The sequence below is a fragment of the Drosophila ananassae genome, chromosome XL, assembly GCF_017639315.1.
Source record: "Drosophila ananassae strain 14024-0371.13 chromosome XL, ASM1763931v2, whole genome shotgun sequence".
NCBI classification, from domain to species: domain Eukaryota; kingdom Metazoa; phylum Arthropoda; class Insecta; order Diptera; family Drosophilidae; genus Drosophila; species Drosophila ananassae.
This window is the reverse complement of record NC_057931.1, coordinates 9179195-9202577: the sequence shown is the minus strand read 5'-3', so window position 1 is coordinate 9202577 and position 23383 is coordinate 9179195. Positions and strand designations below refer to the sequence as shown.

Below are 23383 nucleotides of genomic sequence, written 5' to 3'. Positions count from 1 at the left end.
CTTTTTCAGCAATGTAATGACATTTATTATCGAAATCTTTAATTAAATGGCACGAAAGAGAGAGAAAACTGGCAACAGATAGAGATAGAGCGATGGGAGCTACTTACAAACACATTAACATACATAATTACAAATTAATTAGCGGACGCGACTCGCAAGGTCGAAAACAAACAATGCCACAATGACAGAATAATATTCCATACAAATGAATTAATAATTATATAATTTCTATAGATTAAATAATTAAAAAAAGGGAATTTTTAAGAACTAGTAATTGGTGCAATATATAGATATATATAATAATATATATTATAATATATATATAAATATTTTTTGGAAGTGCAGAGCGGACCATGAGACTCATGTCCTCCAGGCTCTACTCGTCTTGCCGCCATTTTCAGTAGAGAGGCGGCTGTCGTTTCCGGCGTAAAACCTTTTTTTTTCTTCCTTCTCATTATGGTAGACACCAACACACACCCACACACACCAACACACACCCACACACACCAACACACACCCACACACACCCATACATCCACATGGCAAAAAGAGATAATAACCGAAACCGGTCGACGCAACGGCGAGATAAAAATATTATTCTGTTCAAGTGAAATATGACACTCTCATGTATTCGCAATTATTTTCGCTATTCAGTACAGAACGGAAAAGTACTGAGCGGCACATAAACGGAGCAACTGACATGGCAGGACATCCAGCCAGGACACGCAGCCGCCAAAAAGGCGCAGAAAACTCCTGACAGTTCCTGTGACAGACCATCTCCAGCTACATACATAAAAAAAATATTTAAAAAAAAATATATATAAATAAAAAAAAAATAATTGTAATAATGCCATCACTGAATGATATCGAGAATCGATCGATCAAGCATCAAGTATCGAGAGCGGAAATTGACCTTCTTTTAAATCAGCTGTCACCTGATGATGGAACTCTTGGCACAATAGTCTCCATGGGCAGTAATTATACACTTTTCAGCACAAAAAAAGTTGAAAATATAAAGATTTTAAAATATATCGATATTTTCGATTATTTTTATTTAATCAGGTTTGTTTTAAACTAGAAGGAAAAGAGTACCACCATTAAAAACATAAATAAGTTAAGGAATAAGTTTCTAAATAATTCTCCTAATTATAATGACATCGATAAGTATCGATAAGTATCGATAAAAAGGATCGATAGTATCGATATGCAAATAAATCTAAAAATATTATAAAATAAACTAAAATAACTATAGCCTCGATGGAAAGTTCAAGTGTAGCATCATCTGTTGCATGTGGCATGAACCGCACTGTACCTTGTATCCTTTAATTTTTTTTTTTTTGTCACATTCCATACCCCAAGTACGAGTGAAAATTAATTTTTCCCATTTTGCGAATATTATTTTCGTTCCATTTCGTTTAATTTCACAGTTGCTACCCCCCCTTAATGCCATGTTATTAAAATATGAGTGCAAAGGGCAAAAATCCGCTTAAACAGCAAACAGCCCCTCTACCATCGCCCTAACCATCTCCAGTTACTGGTTTCTTTTCGTTAAGCTTTCGATCTGCTCTTGACATTCCCACAGACTTTCCCAAAAAAAAAAAAAAAATTGCGTAATATTTGTCATAAAACTTTATGGTGCACAAAATTAGTTTTACAGCATTGAAAACCGAAGACTCCCCCCTTTATTCTAGGGTTCTCGATACATTTTCTGCTTGCATGGCTTCTGCATTTTTGTTGCCAATCGATTTTGTAGCAACTTTAACTGGATTTTTTGCCAAAAGGTCGGAGCAGGGTCGGTGTTTGGGTGCCTCCCCACTTTGGATAGTGATGGCAAAGAGATATATCAAGAGAAATTAAGAGACTGTACTTTAGTTTTTCAATAAATCTACTGATATCGATAATTATCGATTATTTTGTATCAAAACTTTATTTTATTTATATTTCAACTGATATTTAAACAATTTCAAAGACTATCTATCCTTTCTAGACTTTAATCCACTGTTGTTGTAAGAAAAACATTCAAAATCGATTAATTTTCGATTATAATCGAATATTTTATCGATTATTTTATCAGGTTTTTTTTCGATATTCTATCAATATCATCTCTAGATTGGATTGGCAGTCACTTTGTTTGCACTCCTTCTGCGCTGAATATCCGTTGAGCCCTTGAGCCGTGCCTTTGCCAGCCATCCGTCCGGACTCTGGACACTAGACTCCGGACTCTGGATACTGGATACTGGACTCCGGACTGAATCACTACCACCCACAGTGCCAATATATTTATTTAGAAATTTTATGCCATTTAAGCGCGTAATTGTTTTTGCATGGCAGGCGAATTGCAAAAATTTCATTTATATATCCACATAGGACCCAAGGACACTGGCTGGCAGGCAGGACGTGAACTTAAAGGACGAGGAGCGAAAGAACAAAACCAAAATAGCAAACCAAAAAAAAAAAAAGGAAATTGACAGTTTAAGCGAACCGAACACCGAATGTCCTGCTGAATGAGAACAGCAAACCGGAAGTGAAAGGGATAAATATATGTGGTTAATTGAGCTTAAAGGATAAGCTATTGTTTGGCCAGAGAGAGAGATAGATATAGAGAAAAAGACAGAGAGAGAGAGAGTAAACAATATGTGGTTTTTGATTATTTTTTTTTTGAAAAAATACTTGTGTTTGACTTTAAATTAGAATTGATTTTGAGATGTTGGAGCTGGAAAACTAATTGGAAATAAATCACACATCCCAGCTATTTGATGAGGCATTCGTTTAATGGATACCTTGTCACCTTTTTCATTATCCTGAATAATACAAAGGATGTGTGCTGAATAATAATTGAATGCTTAATGGTAGCCAAGAGAGATAATTCTGTCGTTTAATCCTTTTGCTAACTGACTCTTTGGATTCTGCATACCCGTTTCATACCAATCGGTAATATAAATTATTAAATAAACATTTATAAAATGTTATTATTGATTTCAGTGTGTGTGTGTGTGTGTTTGTTATTTTTTTTTTTTTATTTTTTTTTGGGCATTCGGGGCCGAGAGCATACCATTGAAGGCTTCATTTTGTTTGCATTTTATGGCGTGGAAAGTATTGAAAATGATTTTCTGTTGGCAGAGCATGAATTTCATTATACTGTATATATAAAGGGGGGGTGTTATTATTTTCCCATTCACTATTATATACTATTATATACTATATGCTATTATATGTTTTCTGCACTTGAGCATATTAAGCGTTCATTGAAATGCCTTTCAATCTTTATAATTTTTAGCATTTATTTTATCATAGAATAGAATTTAAAAATTGAAAATGATACAAAAATGTCCTCTCAGGGCTTGGGGGGGGAATGGAAACATAATATTTGCCGAGCGTGTGATGTTCTGATAGAGAGAGAGAGAGAGACGCTGCGTATACGTAATATTTGAGGCGTACACTGCGTATGTGGAATATTTAATGGAAGGAATGGTTTTCCAATTTTTTTTTATTTATTTTTGGTGTGTGTTTACTTAGAAGTGGCAAGAAATGTGGCAAGCTGAACTCAATTGCCACAAAAATGTGTAAAACAAATACGAAATCAATTTCGTTGAACAATTGTGTTGACCTCATTGAAAAATCAGTCAGAAGCGTGAAAAAATCAAAAAAGAAAAAATAAAAGAATAAGAACCTTTTCCACTCGAGGAAACTTTCGAGTGAAAAAGATACTCCATCGCCATTTTTTTTATATTTTTCACCAAAGGAGAACCTCTACAGGACGAATCAGCAAAAGGATGAGCTGGATGGAAAGCGGAAAACTCCTGGAAGAAGCTGTCTCAGTTTTGCCAACTTTTCCTTTTTTTTTTTTGATTTTTTTTTTCGACAAAGACATCAACGATGAATCTGTGAATCAGCGAATTGCGAATTGCGAATTGCGAATGGAAGTTAACAGTTATACCATTCCGCACTCTGTCAAAACGAATTTATGCAAGCTGTCGCTGTCTTGTCTATCGCTTTTCCTTGACTTTTCCTCCAGCCTTCATGCCACATGCCCCCTAAGAGAACCTGCCACGAGATTTGAGATTTGAGATTCAAGCCTGCCCCTCGGGCCTTTCTGTGTGATGAAGCATATGCAGGTTGTAGATTTGCTTTTTTTTGTATTGTGCCATCTTATGGCTTCAGTTTGTTCAGAAATATGGCTTATGGGCTGCACTGAAAGCACAGAGATCGTCGCAAGTTCGCAGAGCCCATAAATGTATGCTACATAAATTTTTCAACATAATTATTGTGGCAAAATTTAGATATTTTGATTATTTAAGCTTTAATTAAGGGAAAATTATTTAAAATTAATAAAGTTAAAAATATTAAGGGTATTTTTATTGCAGAAATTAATTTAGGTTTTTTTTTTTAAGTAGGCATTATTTTTTAAATCATAAAATTATAGTTGAAAAATATATCTTATTTTAATAATTCTTTAAACTAAGAAAACTAACTTTAAAAATATTAAATTAATTTTAATTATTCTCTTTATAAGTTATAATTTAATATTTTAACTTGTCATGTATTATTCCTCAAGTGTTTAGATTTAAAAATCATCTCGGCCATATCCTTTGTCGTTTATTGTTATTTTCTAATTTAAAAGGTTCGAAGGATATACTTTTAGTGGCCATTACCAGAATTCGTTGTGGATCTGGGACCAACTCTATAGATGGTTTTCCAGCATATGGAGCTAGGGGGTTACACCCATGGTAATACAATGCGCATGCATTACACACACACACACACACACACACTTGGATCCTTGGGATGTTGGGATGTAGGATATAGAACCATCTACCTACCTCCACCCGAAATGTGGGCAACATCCTTGGGTAATATCTGGCCATTGTGTAGTTGTATTTCAAGTGTAGTTACATAATTTGCTGCTCGGGCGGTTGCCTAAGCTCCCCCTCCCCTTCCCCTCTCCCCCTAGACAAGCCATGGCCCCACTTCCATGAAACTCGGCGCCACTGTCTGCTACTGACACACAAATTACAGGCAAGGCCATAACATTCATGTGCCGGCTCCTAAAAATATGCAATAAAATGAAACTAAACTCTCGGCGTCAGCTGCCAGAGAGAAGGAGCAAAAAAAAAAAATAGAGCTAACAGAGTCCTGGACTCCTGGCCCCGGCAAGGATAATCAGCGTACCATAGAAAAACTGAAACTGAAACTGAAACTAAAAATGGGAAAAATGGCATTTGGGAGCGCTCCGAAAAACTGCAAACCAATCAAGAAGCAAATCCAATACAAGCCCAAGGGACTCTGGGATCACTAACTAACACACACACACTACCACACACATATATATATACCCAAACACCCCACATACACATAAAGAATACAAATCGTATTGCCACTTAAACTGAAAATGGCTTTCAACACATGTCCTTCCATATGCATATGACCCATTCATCTGTATTTGTAGCTGTGTATCCTTCCATCTGTGTATCCTTAGAACCTATCCTGACACACACAATTTGTGTGTGTGTGTGTGTTCCGAGTTGACATCGTGGGATTGCTAAATTGATTTTGTCCTTATTTGTGAGATAAATCAGTTTATGAAGTGACGACCAAAGACTTTTCTCCCAAGAAGTCAAGGAAAAAATAAAACAGTGGGTCGGAAACACCAAGTTTTAAAGCAAAAGCTTAAAGTTTAAGAATTCATTTAATAGAATTTAATATTTAAGAAAAGAACTCTAAATATTTAAGAACTCAAAATAAAAATCATAATTGAAAAGACTCTTCAAGTCACTTGAGGATAAAAAATAAACTAAAACACAAATACTAAGTTACTTTATAAATTAAGCTAAAAAATACTAGTACAAAAAACGAACAATAAAAAATATAAATAATAAAATATAAATAGAATATGAAAAAATAAAAAAAAACTAACAAAACTCTTCAAGCTTCAAGCTCAACATTTATTTTTAAAGAAATTTTCAGAGAAACCACTTTAAGAACCCCCTTTCTTTTTTCAGGCCCCTCTAGCTCTAGCCCACTTGAGACCTTAACCCTTTAAAGCCCCGTCCCAAAATCTCTTAACGATCGCCATGGTAGCAACGCTAACTTGTGGGGTGATGGGCTTTCAATTATGTCTGATACTGCCATAAAGTCCGAAACTGAAATGTTTGAATACATTGCCATTTGGATGAAAGACAGAAGCAGGGGCAGGATTGCAGGATTGGTGGATGGGCGATGGGTCAGGGGTCATGAGCAAGGGCGTGGCAAACGCATATATCACTTTGGAGTGCGACAGAAAGCGTAAATCAAATGATATGCGAGTGCAAGTATGACAAGTATGTATTATGTTGGTAACTATGTGTTATCAACATCACCATTTTGTCCCCCAAGTGCGGTAAGAGCGAGTGTCCTTGCCACAGGACACCGAACCGAGGGTGAGGATACAACAGGACAGGACAGGACAGTAGAGGACAGGACAGTACAGTACAAGACAGACATGTTTATCGCCATATTCTCCCAGCCATGACTAAAGATGCACAACGCATAAATAAATACTCTCTGAAAAGCCCAGGCGACAAAGCGGCTCAAAATGCCACCAAACACACACACACACACACACAAGGACGAAGGATAATGGCCAAGGATAGCAGTAGTGGTAGCAGGCAGTAGGCAGGCCGTCCTTCCAACATAAAGCCCCAAAGGCATTCACAAATCGCCGCTCTATGACCAAATAACAATGGGGCAACCAAAAATGCCAAACCCAATCCCAGATCCCCTCTCCACCGATAATTGATTGAAATCTCAACGATTGTCGATTGACATTTATGCTTAGCACTGGAAAATTGCACACAATTATCGATAATCAATTATTGAACAAGTGCCATCAATAAAAGTCAATTAAGAATGCACAGTGAGTGCTATTATGGTATTAATTGAAACCAAAAAGCCGATTATCCATCTTGCCTTCACTTTAATTAATTTTCAACATCAAACATAAAGCACAAGTACGAAACTTTAATTATTTATTTAAATAAAAAATTAAACGGCCTCATAATGGGCTGGAATAAATAATAATGGCGCTCCACTTTAATCTTTATTCAAATCAAGTTAAGAAAAGATTAAAATCTCATATAATATGCCTTTGAAGTGTCTTTAAGTTTAGTGTCTTAAGCGTACCGGAAGTTAGAAACTCTTTATTTTATCGATAAATTAATGATAGTGATGCTAGTTACTCGATAACTTGATAGAAGAGACTCCTAAACAAAAGCTCTTCAATTTTATCGAAAAAATCGATAGTTGTGCATTTTTATGAATTTTTATGCATTTTTACCAAAAATATAACTAAACAAAGCATAATTTCTGATACTCCTCTCTTTTATTCCATAAATCCTTTGAACTTTGTTGACTTTTGCTGCCACTCTATCGATGAACTTATCGATAACCCGCTTAGGCAATTCAGCCACCAAGAAGTGAGCGCTCTTTTTGGCTTCCATCTGGCAGAACAAATGACAAACTGCCATACACATTGTGACAGCTGTCCATGGCCCTTAGACCCACTCCACCCCCTGGCAGTCCTGGCAGAGTCCTGGCAGCATCAGTAGCGATAGTGGCCTGGTCGGACACCATCATCCATCTGCATAACATCCATCATCCAAGGCCCAGTCGGCACACAAAAAAAAAATATATATAAAAGCCCCCTCCAGCCCCAGGCAGTTACAATTATGGAGGGAACTATCGCGGGGTGTATGTGTGTCACTGGGAACTGGGAGCTAGGACCTGGGAGTGGGTAGTGGGTAGTGGGTAGTGGCACCCCCAATTGGCATTCCCAGAGTGCAATATTGCCGGGGGGGTGGTAATGCCAGAAGGGGGTCCTCTACGAGGGCACTAAAGGGACGTCACTGTCGTGTCAAGCGTAAAAAAAACTGAACGTAAAAAATTGTGAAAAAATGTTAAAATTTATAGCCTGGTTTATACCCTGCTTTATATTTTATTTGACTATTTTATTTTAATGTATATAGAATTGAAATACAGAATATAGAAATTTTTAGTGAGTCCAGTTACTTTTTTATTAAATTTCTAGAGATTACTTTTTCTTCAAAAATTGTGTTTATTATTCTATTATTATTATTCTATTTTTTCATAAGTCTTTTTCTTACTAGTTTTGGGCCAAACTTTAAATAAATAATATAAATTATTTAAACGTAATGTAAGGCCCATAATACCCCAACTTTTAAAGGGTAACACAAAGCGAGGGACCATCATTGAGATGTCAGATGTGAAAAGTTGCGTTGACTAGCAAGGATGAGTCCGCTTGAGTCCGGTTTTCAGTCCGCTGTCCGTTTGCCCGTTTGTCCGTAGTGTGTCCGTTGTCCGTTGTCTGTGGTCCTTTTCCCAGTAACCCAGAGTGTGTGAGTGTGTGTGTGGTGAGCCAATAAATATCGTGTTTAAGCCAAAACCCAGTAACAAACCGAGAGAAGGATACGGATGGGGGCGGCAGTCCTGGCGAGCATGATTTGGTTCCATTGTGTGGAAAACTGTGGAAAACTGTGGAAAGGCGTTGGAGCATAAACAGTTTTTGACATTGTCCGGCCAAGACACATGCTAATGCCACATACTGAATGGCTACCCCCCCTTTTACAGACAAAATGAATGATCGCAAGTGGCTAGTCTGATTGAGTCTTCAATGCCAGTTGAATTTTTTATTAAATTTTTATTTCTTAAAGTAAATAGTTATGGAATATATTTCTTAAAAAATAAAATAATATTTCAACAAATGGATTTGTGAAGTTTTAGTCCTGTTTCTGGTAGTGTTCCTCCTCCTGTTCAGTCGGCCGTGAATATTATCTACACTTTCTGGTCCTCAAAACCCAAACACCGAATTTTTCCTGCCAAAAATTCATGAATGACTTTTCTATTTTGTTTGTGTGTGTGAGTGAGTGTGTGTGTGTAGATGTGTGTGTGTGTGTTTGGTTGTGATATAAACCTCACATCTATAGAGAAGGCATAACCGTACTATATCTTTCGGCTTTTATAGCTCTCACCGAGATTCACGTTTTTAGGGTCTCGGCCTTTGGACTTTATGGACTCATTTTGTGACTGGACGTGATGTGAAAGTCCTCGTTCTAGTCCCTCCTTTTTGTCCTTTAACACACACTCATGTCATACTGCCACACACACACACACACACACACACACATATATATGTATACGTGTTGTGGGTAAACCGATTTGTCATTATTATTGAAGACCATAAAATCCTCCATGGTTGCATGGGGAGGTGGAGCAGCACATCGCTACTGATGTCCTGATGCCTCGATGTCCCTGTGTCCCTGTGTCCTCATTGTGTGGTTGGGTCACGGCAAGTCGAAACGTTTAGCAGACGCTTAAAAAGCAAACACAACAGCCTGACAGCCAACAGGACTCCAGAGCCTTGGACACTGGCTTCAATTTTGAAATTTGCCAAAATTGTTGGCCAAAATTGTTGGCAAAAATTTAAAGGATATTTTAAGGATATTAAGCGAAAGGAGAGTACAATCATGGCAACCGCATGAAGAAAATTCCAAGTGATTAGCCTGAACAATTTTTTTTTTTATATAATAAATGATGGAAAATGGAGGAAAAACTTCGTTTTGTTTGGCAGGCCAAAGTTGGGAAAAACTAATTAAAGCCATAATTTATGTGCCATAATTTTTTCACAGCTGAAAACGATTATATTTTTGGCCCAAAGCCTTTCTAGAAAGAGCTCCAAAAACTTCAAATAAATTGAAAAAAAACAAGAAAGGAAAGCTAACTTCGGGCGGAGCCGAAGTTTATATACCCTTGCAGTTCAGTCGCAGTCCGATAGGTGGCGCCACGCATCTATATTATTAGATATACAGCGGATCGTATATAGTCGGCCGATCCTTATGAAATTTGGCATATCGAATTATTTTGACCAAAGAAGCATACATTGAAAATCCCATCCTTCTAACTTGAAAAACAACGAAGTTATGCCATTTCCGATCAATCAGTTATATGGCAGCTATAGGATATAGTCGACCGATCTTTATGAAATTTGGCAGATCGTATAAGTTGGACCAAATAAGAATCCATAGAAAGTCCCAACCTTCTAACTTGAAAAACAACGAAGTTATGCCATTTCCGATCAATCAGTTATATGGCAGCTATAGGATATAGTCGACCGATCCCGGCCGTTCCGACTTATGTACTACCTGCAAAGGAAAGAAGGGTGTGTGCAAAGTTTCAACTCGATAGCTTTAAAACTGAGAGACTAGTTTGCGTAGAAACAGACAGACAGACGGACAGACAGACAGACGGACAGACGGACAGACGGACATGCTTATATCGACTCAGGAGGTGATCCTGATCAAGAATATATATACTTTATAGGGTCGGAGATGTCTCCTTCACTGCGTTGCACACTTTTGACCAAAATTATAATACCCTCTGCAAGGGTATAAAAATAAGAAGTTTATTAGGAAGAAGGAGGTCCTTTCAGAGTTTAGACTTCATTGAGAGAGATTCTTTCTGTCTTTAATTTACAAAAGAATTTATTTGAAAAGGAAAATTTTAAAACTCAAATTTAAATATAAATATGTAATATTCCAGAGAAAGGTGGAAAGTGTTTCGTGCCACAAGTTGCACAGAAAATGAGAATGAGAAGAAAGTGAGAGAGATATGTTTGTCGGATGACCCATACCGTCCCAGCATTACATTATGGAATTTCCTTTGTACTTCATTCCAATCAGGAAAAGTGAAATGTCCCCCGAGGAGAAAGCGGAAGAAAGTGGGAGAAAGTGGCAGAAAGTGGGTGTGTGAAATGTGGCAAAAGGAAAAGGAAATATTTTGTTGTACTGTAACCGAATGCAAAATGCAACAATTTGTGGCAACTTTTCTGCATCCTTCATCACAGGACTTTTTATTTCTTTTTTCTCATGTTTTTTTTTTCATTTTTGCTCTTTTCCCTTTTTTTTTGTGGGCTGGCCCCTCTTCCCTCCGATGTTTGCTTAACCAAATTAAAGTTTTGAGAAGAGAAACGTGTGGCCAGCAGGGTTTGCTTTTCCCTTTTTCCCTTTTGCCTTTTTGCCTTTTTCCCCAATTGGCAATTTTGGGGAAATTCTAGAGATGCGAGTGGCCAAGACTAACATCGGAAATGTATCGTAAGAGACTTGGGAAATTGATCGAATTAATCAACTTTATCGATAAGAGTGTAAGATCACACAATAATTCTACTATAATGTATTAAAAATTTCACAGAACTTTACCTAGTCATAGGTAGAACCGATTCTTATCGATATATCTGATAGATCTTTAATAGATCTCCAATCATTTTACCGATAAGAGTGTAAGATAATACTATAATTCAACTACAAAAATCACAAGTTATGTACTAGAAGCTCTTTAAAGTTTCCTAAACATCACTTATATAAAGCTATAAAGTAAAATCGATTTTTATCGATTTATTCGATAGACATTTACGTGCTTTTTTGATCATCTCTAGTGAGTGGTTCTTGCTTAATTAGTTGTAAGCGAATTTGTATTCAATTTGCCGGGTCTGTCAGTGGTGGGTGGTGCTGGCATTTTGGTTTCTCTTCCGGTTTCAGTTCCTGTTCCTTTTCCGGCTCCAGCTCTTGCTCCAGCTCCTGTTCCTGCTCCTGCTCCTGCTCCTTGGTAGGTCAGTCGATCTCATAACTCGGCCTGGCAGGCCATAAATTATGTTGCCTACGACTTGGCAATTAAGCTCCGTAGAACGAGCCTTGAAATATGAAATGGTATGAGGTTTTGGGAGCTTTTGGGGGAAACCAAAAAAAAAAAAGAAAATATATATATATATAAACCGGAAAGGCTGGCTAGTGGCGCGTGCCGAACCGACAAAATTATAGTTTTTGGTGGCACACTCTCTCACTCCTGGTTGTATTTGGATCCGTATCCCTGTCCCGTAATCTCCACCTCGTAGAACATCAAATTTACACCTAACTAACTTCATAACAAAGTCATAAAACCCAGGCACACGGCTCTGCTGGCCCATAAAAATGTTTTTGGGCCAAAAGGAAGCTGGCCAAGACGAGACCAAAGTCTCGAAAAGAGCTCCAGGTCTACCCTTTTTGTAATTTTTCTAGAATTTAATGCAAATGTTAGGCAGTTTCTTAGATAAGGTATCTTAACACTTGAAAAAAAATTAATATTTAATCTATCTTTAATGGTGTATAGTATTTTCTTCAAGTGCATAACCGCAGGCTGGAAAACTGAAACAGAAACTGCAAAAATGTTCAAAAAGAGCAGAGGATGAGAGTCGGAAAAGCGACAGAGGAGTGCTTTTCGGGGCTGTGGTCGGCCACTTAAAGGGCTCGGTAGACTCTTTAAAGTGGCCCAACAGTGGCAGCCCTCCCCCCCCCCCCCCCCCCCCCCTCCCTGCCTCTGGCTCCTGCCACCATCCCCCTTGAAAATTGTTCACTTTTTGGGGGGAAAAATATGCATATGAATGTATATAACGTATGCGGGTGGAAGGCAATGGAATGTGAGTGTGTGTGCGGTTTTGGTTTGAAAGTTTTTCACACAGACACGCCCCCCAACCGCCCACCTTCACTACCATCTCCACTTCCATCTCCACCTCTGACCTGAAGGCAGACAGTTTATGTTTGCATGTCACTGAGCCTGTAATGTATTCTAATTGAATGTTGAACTTGACCATCTTCACATATGCGACTAACTGGAAACGGAAAGGACCTCTCACACACAGACACAGATACAGAGAGAGAGAGAGTGTGTACAGGACACAGCAGGAAGCAGCAAGGCCTGGCCGAACAAATAGGAAGGAAACCCAACTAGGAGAGCTCTGAACTAGGATGTCAGGCCAGAAACCGAAAAGCAGAAAACAAGAAAACCATTCTCATTCTAGCCTATTAATTAATAAACTCCTATTATTTTATTGCATTTTTTATTTATTTTAAGATATGTGAGTGGCAGGTTTTTATTCAATTTCTGTCGTGTAAATAAAATGCAAAAATGACTAACAAAAATGCAATTAAAATGCAAGAATCATCATCATTTGCATGCAAGTTTTGTGTCCCATGTTGGCCCCAAAAAAAAAAAAAATCCACAAAATCCACACAAATGTTTAACCAAAATCCAGCCCTGATGGACTCTGTTCTATTTCCCTGTAATTTTATTAAAATTCATTGACCATCAAGCCTCGCCCATCCCTTTAAAAAAAAAACATAAAAGTTAACAATCGAATGGGAAACAATTTACCAAAAAAATATATATATATTATAGAATATGTATATAGAATATAGGTGCATTGTTGGCACGACAAATGCAATTTCCATAACAAATCAAATATTTTTTTGGCAAAAAACCCTGTGAAACATGGCAGGCGAGAAATGTGTCTAATTCTTTGCAAAAAGGCAAAGTGTTTCCACTTTCTAAATCACAAAATGGGTCAAAAATATTCACATTTCTCTACTAACAAATAAAATATATATTATATGTGTGTTTTGTGGTAATCCCAGTTGGTTTAGCCATTTTGCTGCAAATGATATTTGTCCCTTAATGTCCCAAACAGAAACGTCATAAATAAAACCGCACCAAGTCAAGTACGAGTAAAAATGTATAATAATTATTATTATTTCAAGTGGTTAACCCTTATTCTTGTGGATTAACTTACACACGGCTGTCATTATCAGTATAATAGATATGCCTTTGATTCAAAAAGACACACATTCGGAAATGCATATTTAATTCGTAACAACAAAACAGAAACTTGGCCACTTTTGGGCAAAACTTTTAAGCAATTTACGGTCAACGGGGGGCCAAATGAATATCCTGGCTAATCCCCAGCGACCCGGAACCCGGATCGGACAGGACTCCAAGTTTCCGTATTAATTTAAAAGTTTATGAACAAGTGAAAGAAACTCTTGGGCGATAATTGTCCTGTTGATGAAATTGAAATTTATTCACATTCTTTTTTTATATAAATTTTACAACATTTTGCTATCGATATTTATCGATTATTATTAATGGTTATTTCAAATAATATTTTATTACTTAACTTTTTAAATGGTTATTGTAGTTTTTAAGAAATTTTCTTTATTTTTTTCCCTATATTTTAATTTGAATTTAAATTGGAATCTTTAGTTATAGTTATCGAAATTATCGATTTTTAATCATTTTAAGAAAATATCTATATGTAAAATATTTCATATTTTATTTCATTTATCATGATTTTATTTTCTATTTAAAGTATTAATAAAATTTATGGAAATAATCGTTTTTTAAAAGAAACTTATATTGAAACTATTCCAAATGTGCTTTGTAATCGATAATCCGATTAAAATAATCCCAAATTTTTCTTCATTTTTATTAAATCGCTTGTAAGTAACCTAGTATATATTTTTTCTCAGTGCTGTTGCCTGTCTATTTGAATCCAACTTCCTGTTATCTATTTTCTATTCTGAATCTCATGCTATTTGTATCTTTGCATCTATTATTCAACGTCTTTCAGTCGTTTCAGTCGGCTGCTGATTGTTTTGCACTTGTTATTGTGTTATTTGTTTTCCATTCCGAAAGGCTACAAATAGAAATAGAAATTGGAGTAGAAATTGGAGTAGAAATGGGAATAGAAGTAGGAACTCTCACTCTTTCTGGATGAATGCTAAACTTTTAAGTTCACCGAAAAATACACATGTGATCAAGTGTCAACTACACTGTGTTGGGATTTTTTGTGGGAGGCGTTTGTAGGGGGGGGTGACTAGTATTTATACTGTGTGGGTGGGTGTGGCAGGCAGGCAGGGAGGCAGGGAGGGAGGCAGGAAAATGCGGAATGTGGCAGAAACATTTACACAAAAGCCCTGCGGCGACAGCAGCACCAAAAACCGAAACTAAAACTGCAGCAATTAACTGCCAGATTGCCCAGCACGAGGACACATACTACTCTAAACACAGCACCGGGCTTTATAGGGTTAAGGGCTATGCAGAAATAAATCAGGCGAAGCTAAAACTTTGATGCACTTGTTTTCCTCCCCAAAAAACATTCAAAGTTGCGAAAAATCGTTTAAGTAAGCCGGATTTTAAATACCGCATCAGAGGGTCATCAGTGGGTTAACAAAGGGCATGGGCGTGGGTGGTAAGCTTCCCTCCCTACCAAGTTTTTACGCAACTAAGCCTACGCAACCTGACCGAAGTAAACCCGACTCTACAGCACATCTTTTCCCCAGGCAGCAGTGGGTTAAGCCTCGGATGGACACACCGTCCTTAACCCACCATGGGCATGGGGAATGGGGCATGGGAAATGCAACAACAACAAAGCGCTTAACCAAAACCAAACACCAAATGCTGTCGCTGTCAGACAGTCACAAAGAAGGGGAGGGCGTCAGTGGGTTAAGAGGTAGTCGCCAGCTGCGAAAATTCACACCAACACTGAGAGAAATTTCATTTTTTTTAAATCAAGGGATTAGTGAACTAATTTATCAACTAAAATAACAAAAAAATATAATTAAAATATTTATAAAATAATTAATAAAAGATTTTTAGAATATATTATGGAATTATTTAACAGTATTATAATATTAAAAATTATCCAAAAATTATCTAAAAAAAAACAAATCTAAAAAATAGAATAATTTTAAATATTATCAATTATTTTAACTAATGATAAATTAAATAAATTAAATAAAAATAAAAATAAAAACAATTAAAGTGTATAATTTCAATTAAAATGTTTTAGAAAATGTGAAAAAGATATTCCGTTGATTAGCGACCGATGGGTCATTTTTGGTGGCAGTGCTACTGGACACTGCCACTGCCACTGCCGTTCATTTGGGCGTCTAATGAAGCCCCGCGACTGCAAATGTGCGTGGGCGGTTAAGCGACGTCAGCTGCTGCCATCAACAACGCAGCAGCCATTTTGGTGGAAAAAGTTTTTCCGGATAGGGTGAAGTAAGGGGGGTTGGGGGGCGGTGGTGGCAGGGCCATAACATAACGTTTCATTAGAGATGAGCTGATAAACATGCAGGCAGAACGGTAACAAAAAACCAAACATCCCACCAAAATGTCAGAACTTTTCAAACTTAACAAAATTTTACACTCGAAAAAAGAGAGAATAAAATGTGAAAAATAAATATAAAATATATCTAAAATAATATATCTTAATAATATTTAAATTCAATATTTATAATAAATGCCATTGGAGTACATGTCGTATACGTTATTTTTCAGAGACAGAAATTGCAGTAACTATTTTTTAAATTATTACAAAATAAATCTAAATAAAACAAGTTTTTATTAAAAATTAGATGTAATAATACATAATTATAAAAAATTAGAAATTTAGATTTAATTTAAATACAAATAATATTTGTATGGGACTACATGGCGTATGAGTTATATATTTTGTTAAGTATTATTATTATATAATAAAATATTAAAAGAAAAATCATATAACTGCTTAAATAATATTTAATCGTAGATGTAATATTTTTAAAAATTTAAAAGCAATTTTATTTTGTTCATATTTGGTACACACGGCGTATACTTAATATTCATTGAAGTGAAGGGCTTACGTGGGGTAATCTTTTTGTGAGAAACCGGCTTAGATACATATTTCCTCCTCCACATGCATCCTACACTTGGCAGCCCTAATCCTTTTTGAAGTCAACGCTTTTGTCGCCTGTTCACCGCATACATGTGTGCGTTTGGCGGCAATGGTTTTTATTTTTCTTTTTTTTTTCTGTTTTTTTTGTTTTTTTGGCATTGTTATGTTGCTGTTGTAATTGGTGTTTGGTCTGGAGCGGCTCTGGTCTCTTTTGTTTTTGTCGGTGGCCCCAACAATTTTGCACAGTTTCTTGTTTCTGGGCGTGGCATGCGGCAGAAAGAGGCGGAGGCGCACAGACCGAAATTCAGGAATGCCGGCGGAATGCCTCATGTGGTCGGACGCACGACAACAACAGCGTACAAAATTCGAGTGGCCACCAAGAAAAAAACAACAAAAACACACATAGAGTGGTAAAGGGGGAAGGGAGGTATATGGCACACCAATACAATAACAAATTAGAGGGACAAGGAATTTGGAATGTGGCACGGCTTAGCTCCGTGGTGGTGCCCCTTTCTGTTAGCACACCGAGAGAAAATACCAACATCTTTTGATATTTTCAAGATTGTCACTCACTTTTTGTAATTTGAAAACATTTGTAAGCATTTTTAGATATTATGTTTAAAAAAAAAGCAAGTTTGCGCTTATCAGTCTCTGGAATTCGTTGCGAAATATTACGACATTCGGATAACAATTTTTGGCTCTTTCCAAACTATTCCATTTAGTTTAAATGTGTTTTGAATTTAGTTCACTTACATGAGTGTTGGTTCTGATAACAGATTAGAGTCTGTCGGGAGTGCTATAAGAGCCAGAGCCCGGGCTTCGGCTCCATCAGTTGAATTCTTCCAGTGGCTTGGAGGCAAAAGTGTACTTTTGAAAAGAAAAAAAGGGAAAATGATTCTACAAGCGGTGTTTTTGTTTCTGATTCCGGTTTCCCTGGCACTCGATCTGGAAGTAATGGCGGCGCAAATTGAATTAATTTCAAAGAGCTAAGAGTCCTTTTTCCCCATTTCACAGTCGAGCTATCCTCTACTCACATTATTAGAGAAATGCCAATCGAAGAACTACCAGCTGCAGGAGAGACTTTCGGAGGTCCAGAGTCAACTATGCGAAGTTAATCTCAAAAACAAAGAATTGCAGGCACAAATAGCTCAAAAAGCTGCTCTAATCACTCAGTTGAAGGACCAAACCTCTGATCTTAAACAGACTTGTGAGCTCGGTAAGCTGAAGGATCCTTTCAGCGAAGAGATAGCAAAGTTGCGGGAAGTTGTGAAAAGTGGAAGTGGAACTGATTCGAGTCTTTTGAACTCAACAACACATGTTGAAGAAAAGTTTCCAGAACCCAATAATGCAGAAAAGAATACGACGATTGTGGAAAGTGAAGAATTGGCAAAAAATGAAGCTACGAATACTACTCAGTCGAACTCAACTCAAGTTGGTAAGTTTCTAAAACTCAATAATCCGGAATGTGAAATAACAAATGTTTTTCAGATCTTCCAGATCGGTGTCCATCAACACAAGATGAAACCTATGTCTACCTAGAAATCCATTTCCCAGGATTGGAACCTTTTCAAGCGGCTTGCTACTCAAATGATATGATTGGATCTGGATGGATGGAGGTTTTTTATAAATTCTATCAATCAACGGAATTGAATCAAACATATGATCAGTATATAAACGGAGTTAGAGATGTGAGGCAGGAACACTTCATTGGACTTGAAAAATTACACATTTTAACGACCCAGATCCCGCATGAGGTGTATATGTCCTCTTCTTATAGCAGATTCTATAAAGTAAAATGCGAGAGCTTCGTTGTGGGCGGCAGGAGTGAAGGTTACAGCCTGAAACGGCTTCACGGATGTAATACAGATACCGAGTCCTTACAGCTCACCCAGGGAACAAAGTTCTCGACATTCGATCGCGATCAAGATGGAAATCCGGATCACAACTGGGCACAAGAATTGGGCTTTGGATTCTGGTTTAGTTCTGAGTAGGTATTCGAATTCTCTACCGTTTTCATAAAATAATTGTTTTTTCATTTTTCATTCGATAGAAAGCCAATTTTGGATAGATTTAAAAATTTCAATTTTTTTATCCGAAGGATTGAAGATCTCCCAAGCAACCTCCTTCAGAAGTGGAAATTTACATAATTTTATGCAATTTCATAAATTAAACATGATTGAATATTTCAATTTTAAAATAAAGTGTTTGAATTATAAAAAGTAAAATATAGAAAACCGGCAATCGAAGAGTATATAAATATAATGTATTCTTTAATAAGTATATACCAGGAAGAAGAAACCCCACTTCATATCGCAAAATCTCACTTTATGAAGGAAATCCCCAGGAAATTTTTGAAAAAAACTTCAAAAATATTTTGTTGCGATATTTTGATGCAGATCGATGGGGAATCGATCCACAAATCGTTTAAGGTATTCCTGGCAAGAATCGGAGAAGAATTGGACGGGTTGTAGCCTTCCCAGTGGAGCACATTTGGAAATCCCACCATTTTCTCACCAATTTGAATGATTTGATTTTAAAACATACGTAAGTATTTCTCTCCCTATAAGTTCCACTTTTAATTTATAAAATATTAAAAGTATTGTATTTTTTTGTCAGTGTGGAAGTGGTGGTGCGTGACAGGATAATGGAGAGACACGAGAGAGAGATGCAGGGAGGAGGAGAAGGGGCAGAATGCACGAAAATGCAAATGGCAGCTCTGCCATTGGAGAGTTGGAGACAACGGAGGAGGAGGAGGGGGTAAGCCTTGGGCGACCATTACCGGCGATTACCCCGGTTAGCTGGCACCGTTAGCCGTTACCCGTTATCCTTTACCGTTAGTTGCTGCTCGAATATCCTTCCCAGCACGACAACAACAACAATGAGTACAAAGTGTTGACAAAACTTTCAAAAATAAAAAAAAAAAAACAAAATTACACTTTAAGAAATTCAAATAAACTCATTAATTTTATTTTTAATTTTTTGATTTTATGATTTTCCAATCAAAATGCCAATCGTTTAATTTCAAACTCAAATTTTAATGAAAATGTTTTCCCAGAAGAGAAAGTCTTTCATCTGCTTTCACTCAATTGTCAATCAAACTTTTAAGAAACAAAGCACTCAAAAAAATAGTACAGTATATTAAAATATATTTTATATATTTTCTATAATTAATAAAATAAAAAGAATAATAAAAGATATATATAATCTTAAAATATTTTATTTTTAAAATTCTAAAAGATTTTCTCCAAGTGCTTGGAAATGTGTTTGGAAAATGCAATTGGGGAGGAGATCGTGAAAGGACCTTCCCCCCTCCTCCCCCTAATAAAATCACGGAGACATAAAGTTTAGATTTGGAGACTTTTATAAAGTTATTATTACACTGTTATTGGCCCTGGCAACTGCCATTTAGGTGATTAAAGCCAAGTTTCTTAGCCATCCAATTATGTGTCAGTCATCTCAGTTCGATGATTGATTAAATGATTGATTGACAGACAGACAGGGGGGAGGGGGGACGGAGGGGAGTTGCCTTCAAGACATCCTGCAACAGGTAGCACAGTAAGTGGCAAGTGGCATGTGGCAGGTGGCAAGTGGTTTATGCCGACACCAAGTTGAAAGGTAAATTAAAACACCCGATATTAGGCCTTCGAGCATTAATTCGCTTACTTACTTACTTACTTACTGGAACTGTAAGTGGAACCGGAACCGGAACCGGAAAACCCCATACCAGCCTCCCCTCCCCCAGCCTAACACCTCTGCTCTATTATCCTTTCCACGACACAAAATCCCACTCAGCTACTCGTACACACCTGCTCAGGGCACCTGATTTCTCGCTAACTGTTCGAGACTCTTAAATGCAATAAATTGCAGGAGAACTTTGCACTTTCCACGGGCTGGAGGGGATTTCCCTAGTGATGGCAGCGTGAGGCGCAACTGGCAGGACTAGCAGGACTAGCTCTGCTTTCACTCCCAGAGAATACAATTTTATTCAAGCTATTCTGGCAAGAGATTAATAGGGATTCGATCTAAGAATCGATCAGAGATCGATGGAGAATCGATCCACAAATTTTTTAAGATATTCCTGGCAAGAATCGGGGACAAATTGGCCATGATATGGTCTTTCCAGTGGGGAACCTCGGTTATCTACCGAAAAGAATACCAACATCTTGTAATATTTTAGGATTTTCACTCACTTTTTATAATTCGCAAAAAATATGTACGCATGTTTGAATATTATGTTTAAAAAAAATAAGCAATTTTGCGCTTATCAGTACCGGGAAGAGCATTTTTGGCACTTTTTTAACTATTTAATGGGAATTCCACACAGTACTCGCTTGAGTGTTGGTTCTGGGAACACATTTGAGTCCCTCGGTGGTGCTATAAAAAGACAGAGCCGTATAAAAAGACAGATCAGTCGAATTCTTCCAGTGGCTTGAACATAAAAGTGTATTTTTTAAAAGAAAAAAGGAAAAATGATTCTACAAGCGGTGTTTTTGTTTCTGATTCAAGTTTCCCTGGCACTTGAACTGGAAGTAATGGCGGTGCAAATTGAATTAATTTCAAATTTTTAAGAGTCCTTTTCCCCATTTCACAGTCGAGCTATCCTCTACTCACATTATTAGAGAAATGCCAATCGAAGAACTACCAGCTGCAGGAGAAACTCTCGGAGGTCCAGAGTCAACTATGCGAAGTTAATCTCAAAAACAAAGAATTGCAGGCACAAATAGCTCAACAAGCTGCTCAAATCACTCAGTTGAAGGAACAAACCTCTGATCTTAAACAGACTTGTGAGCTCGGTAAGCTGAAGGATCTTTTCAGCGAAGAGATAGCAAAGTTGCGGGAAGTTGTGAAAAGTGGAAGTGGAACTGAAGCCAATAAGGCAGAAAAGAATACGACTATTACTTATACTACTCAGTCCAACTCAACTCAAGTTGGTAAGTTTCTGAAACTCAATAATCCGGAATGTAAAATAACAAATGTTTCGAAGATCTTCCAGATCGGTGTCCAACACAAGATACACTTTGGCTCTACCCAGAAATCCAATTGCCAGGATTGGAACCTTCTCAAGTGTGTTGCTTCTCATATGAGAGGATTGGGTCTGGATGGATGGCGATTTTTTTTCAAACTCTTCAATTAACGGATTTTAATCAAACATATGATCAGTATATAAACGGATTTGGAGATGTGAGGCAACAATACTTCATTGGACTTGAAAAATTACATATTTTAACGAGCCAGAAACCGCATGAGGTGTATATTTTCCATTCTAATGGAAACAGAATGTATGAAGTTGGATGCGAGAACCTCGTTGTGGGCGACAGGAGCGAAGGTTACAGCCTGAAACAGATTGACGGCTGTAGAGGAGATACTTCCCACTCCAATCTCATTCAGGGAACAAAGTTCTCGACATTCGATCGCGATCAAGATGGAAATCCTGATCACAATTGGGCACAGGAATTGGGCTTTGGATTCTGGTTCAGTCCTGGGTAGGTATTCAAATTCTTCATCATCTTCATAAAATAATTTCTTTTATTTATTTTTCATTCGATAGAAAGCCAATTATTGATCGAATCCTAATCATGCATTTATTTATCCGAAGGAAGGATTGAAGATCTCCCAAGTAACCTCCTTCAGAATTGAACTTTGGATATGTTAAAAAAAATATTTAAAAAAAAATAATTAAATAAAAAAATATATAAATTTTATTTCCCAATTTTTTCCCAGAAGCCTCCACTCCACTCTACTGTAAAATAGGTCCCAAGGGGTAGATAACCTTTAGAACGAGACGATACCCGTGGACATCTCTCTCTGGAGCGGGTACAGTGCGGTACATACGAGCATAAACTGGAAGCGCCAAAGAGGGACATAACATTATTGAGTTGGCGATGGTCGCCGATAGTTTGCGGTGAAATGGTACCCCCTTCTGGGGGTGGTCGGGTGGAGGTGGAGATGGCGATGGAGATGAAAGTGCAGGTGGGTTTCGTGGCTTGGCATCCTGCTGGCCACTGCGGTGCGGAGGTCGGGCATTAGTTTGACATTTACTTGGGCACGTCGTTAGCAGCTGAGTGCCACATGCACTCGTGTGGGTGCTGCACTGAGAGAAAATAGTAGCTTTACTAATTTATAATTTAATATTTAGTACATGAATAATTTTTGCAGAATTTATGCGCTCATTTTTAGGCTAAAATTGAGAGTAAAAGAAAGAAAAGTTCATAAATTGTTTAAAATATTAAATAAAAAGTAAATAGAAACTCTTAATTATTATTTATAATATTTGAATGAAAAAATTGAAAGAAAAAAAACCTCCTCCGAGTTGTTGAAATATTTAAAGAATTAAGCAAATAGCAACCGCTTTTTTGGAACTTATCTCCTCTTAAATATTTATTTATTATTTAGCGAAAAACAAAACAATTTTTTATATTATACAGTCCCCCCTTTTTTTTATGAATCACTTGAAGTCACGGCGAATAAACAGTGATATCAGTGACATTATAGTATAGTATGATATAGTAAAGTATGAATTATTTGGACGAGTGTAGCACTCTAATGCCATCGCTCCGACAATTCAAATAGTTGAAATTGTTTGAGCTTGATTTAGGCAGACACCCACCACCCACACACCACCCACACACCACACACCTAGGGCACAACCACCCATCATACACAGTGGCGTCAAGTTATTTGAAGCACTTTAACCCCACACCATCACCCTGGCCCATCTTGGAGGCAGCCATCGGAATGCCTTCGTGTTCCACCTCTCATAATATTTCCCCAGCCCCCAGACCCAAACCCCAGACCCCAGACCGAAAGCAC

General features: G+C 37.3%; 1 protein-coding gene across 1 annotated transcript; it reads left to right on the top strand.

The window, feature by feature from the left end:
* The first annotated feature begins 17590 nt into the window (after nucleotides 1-17590).
* Nucleotides 17591-18740, top strand: LOC6504712 (fibrinogen C domain-containing protein 1). Its single transcript, XM_032453196.2, has 4 exons — nucleotides 17591-17861; nucleotides 17910-18008; nucleotides 18062-18560; nucleotides 18624-18740. Exons 3-4 carry the CDS (start codon nucleotides 18166-18168, stop codon nucleotides 18718-18720), a joined length of 492 nt encoding a protein of 163 aa, XP_032309087.2. The 5' UTR covers nucleotides 17591-17861; nucleotides 17910-18008; nucleotides 18062-18165; the 3' UTR covers nucleotides 18721-18740.
* The last annotated feature ends 4643 nt before the right edge of the window (nucleotides 18741-23383 follow it).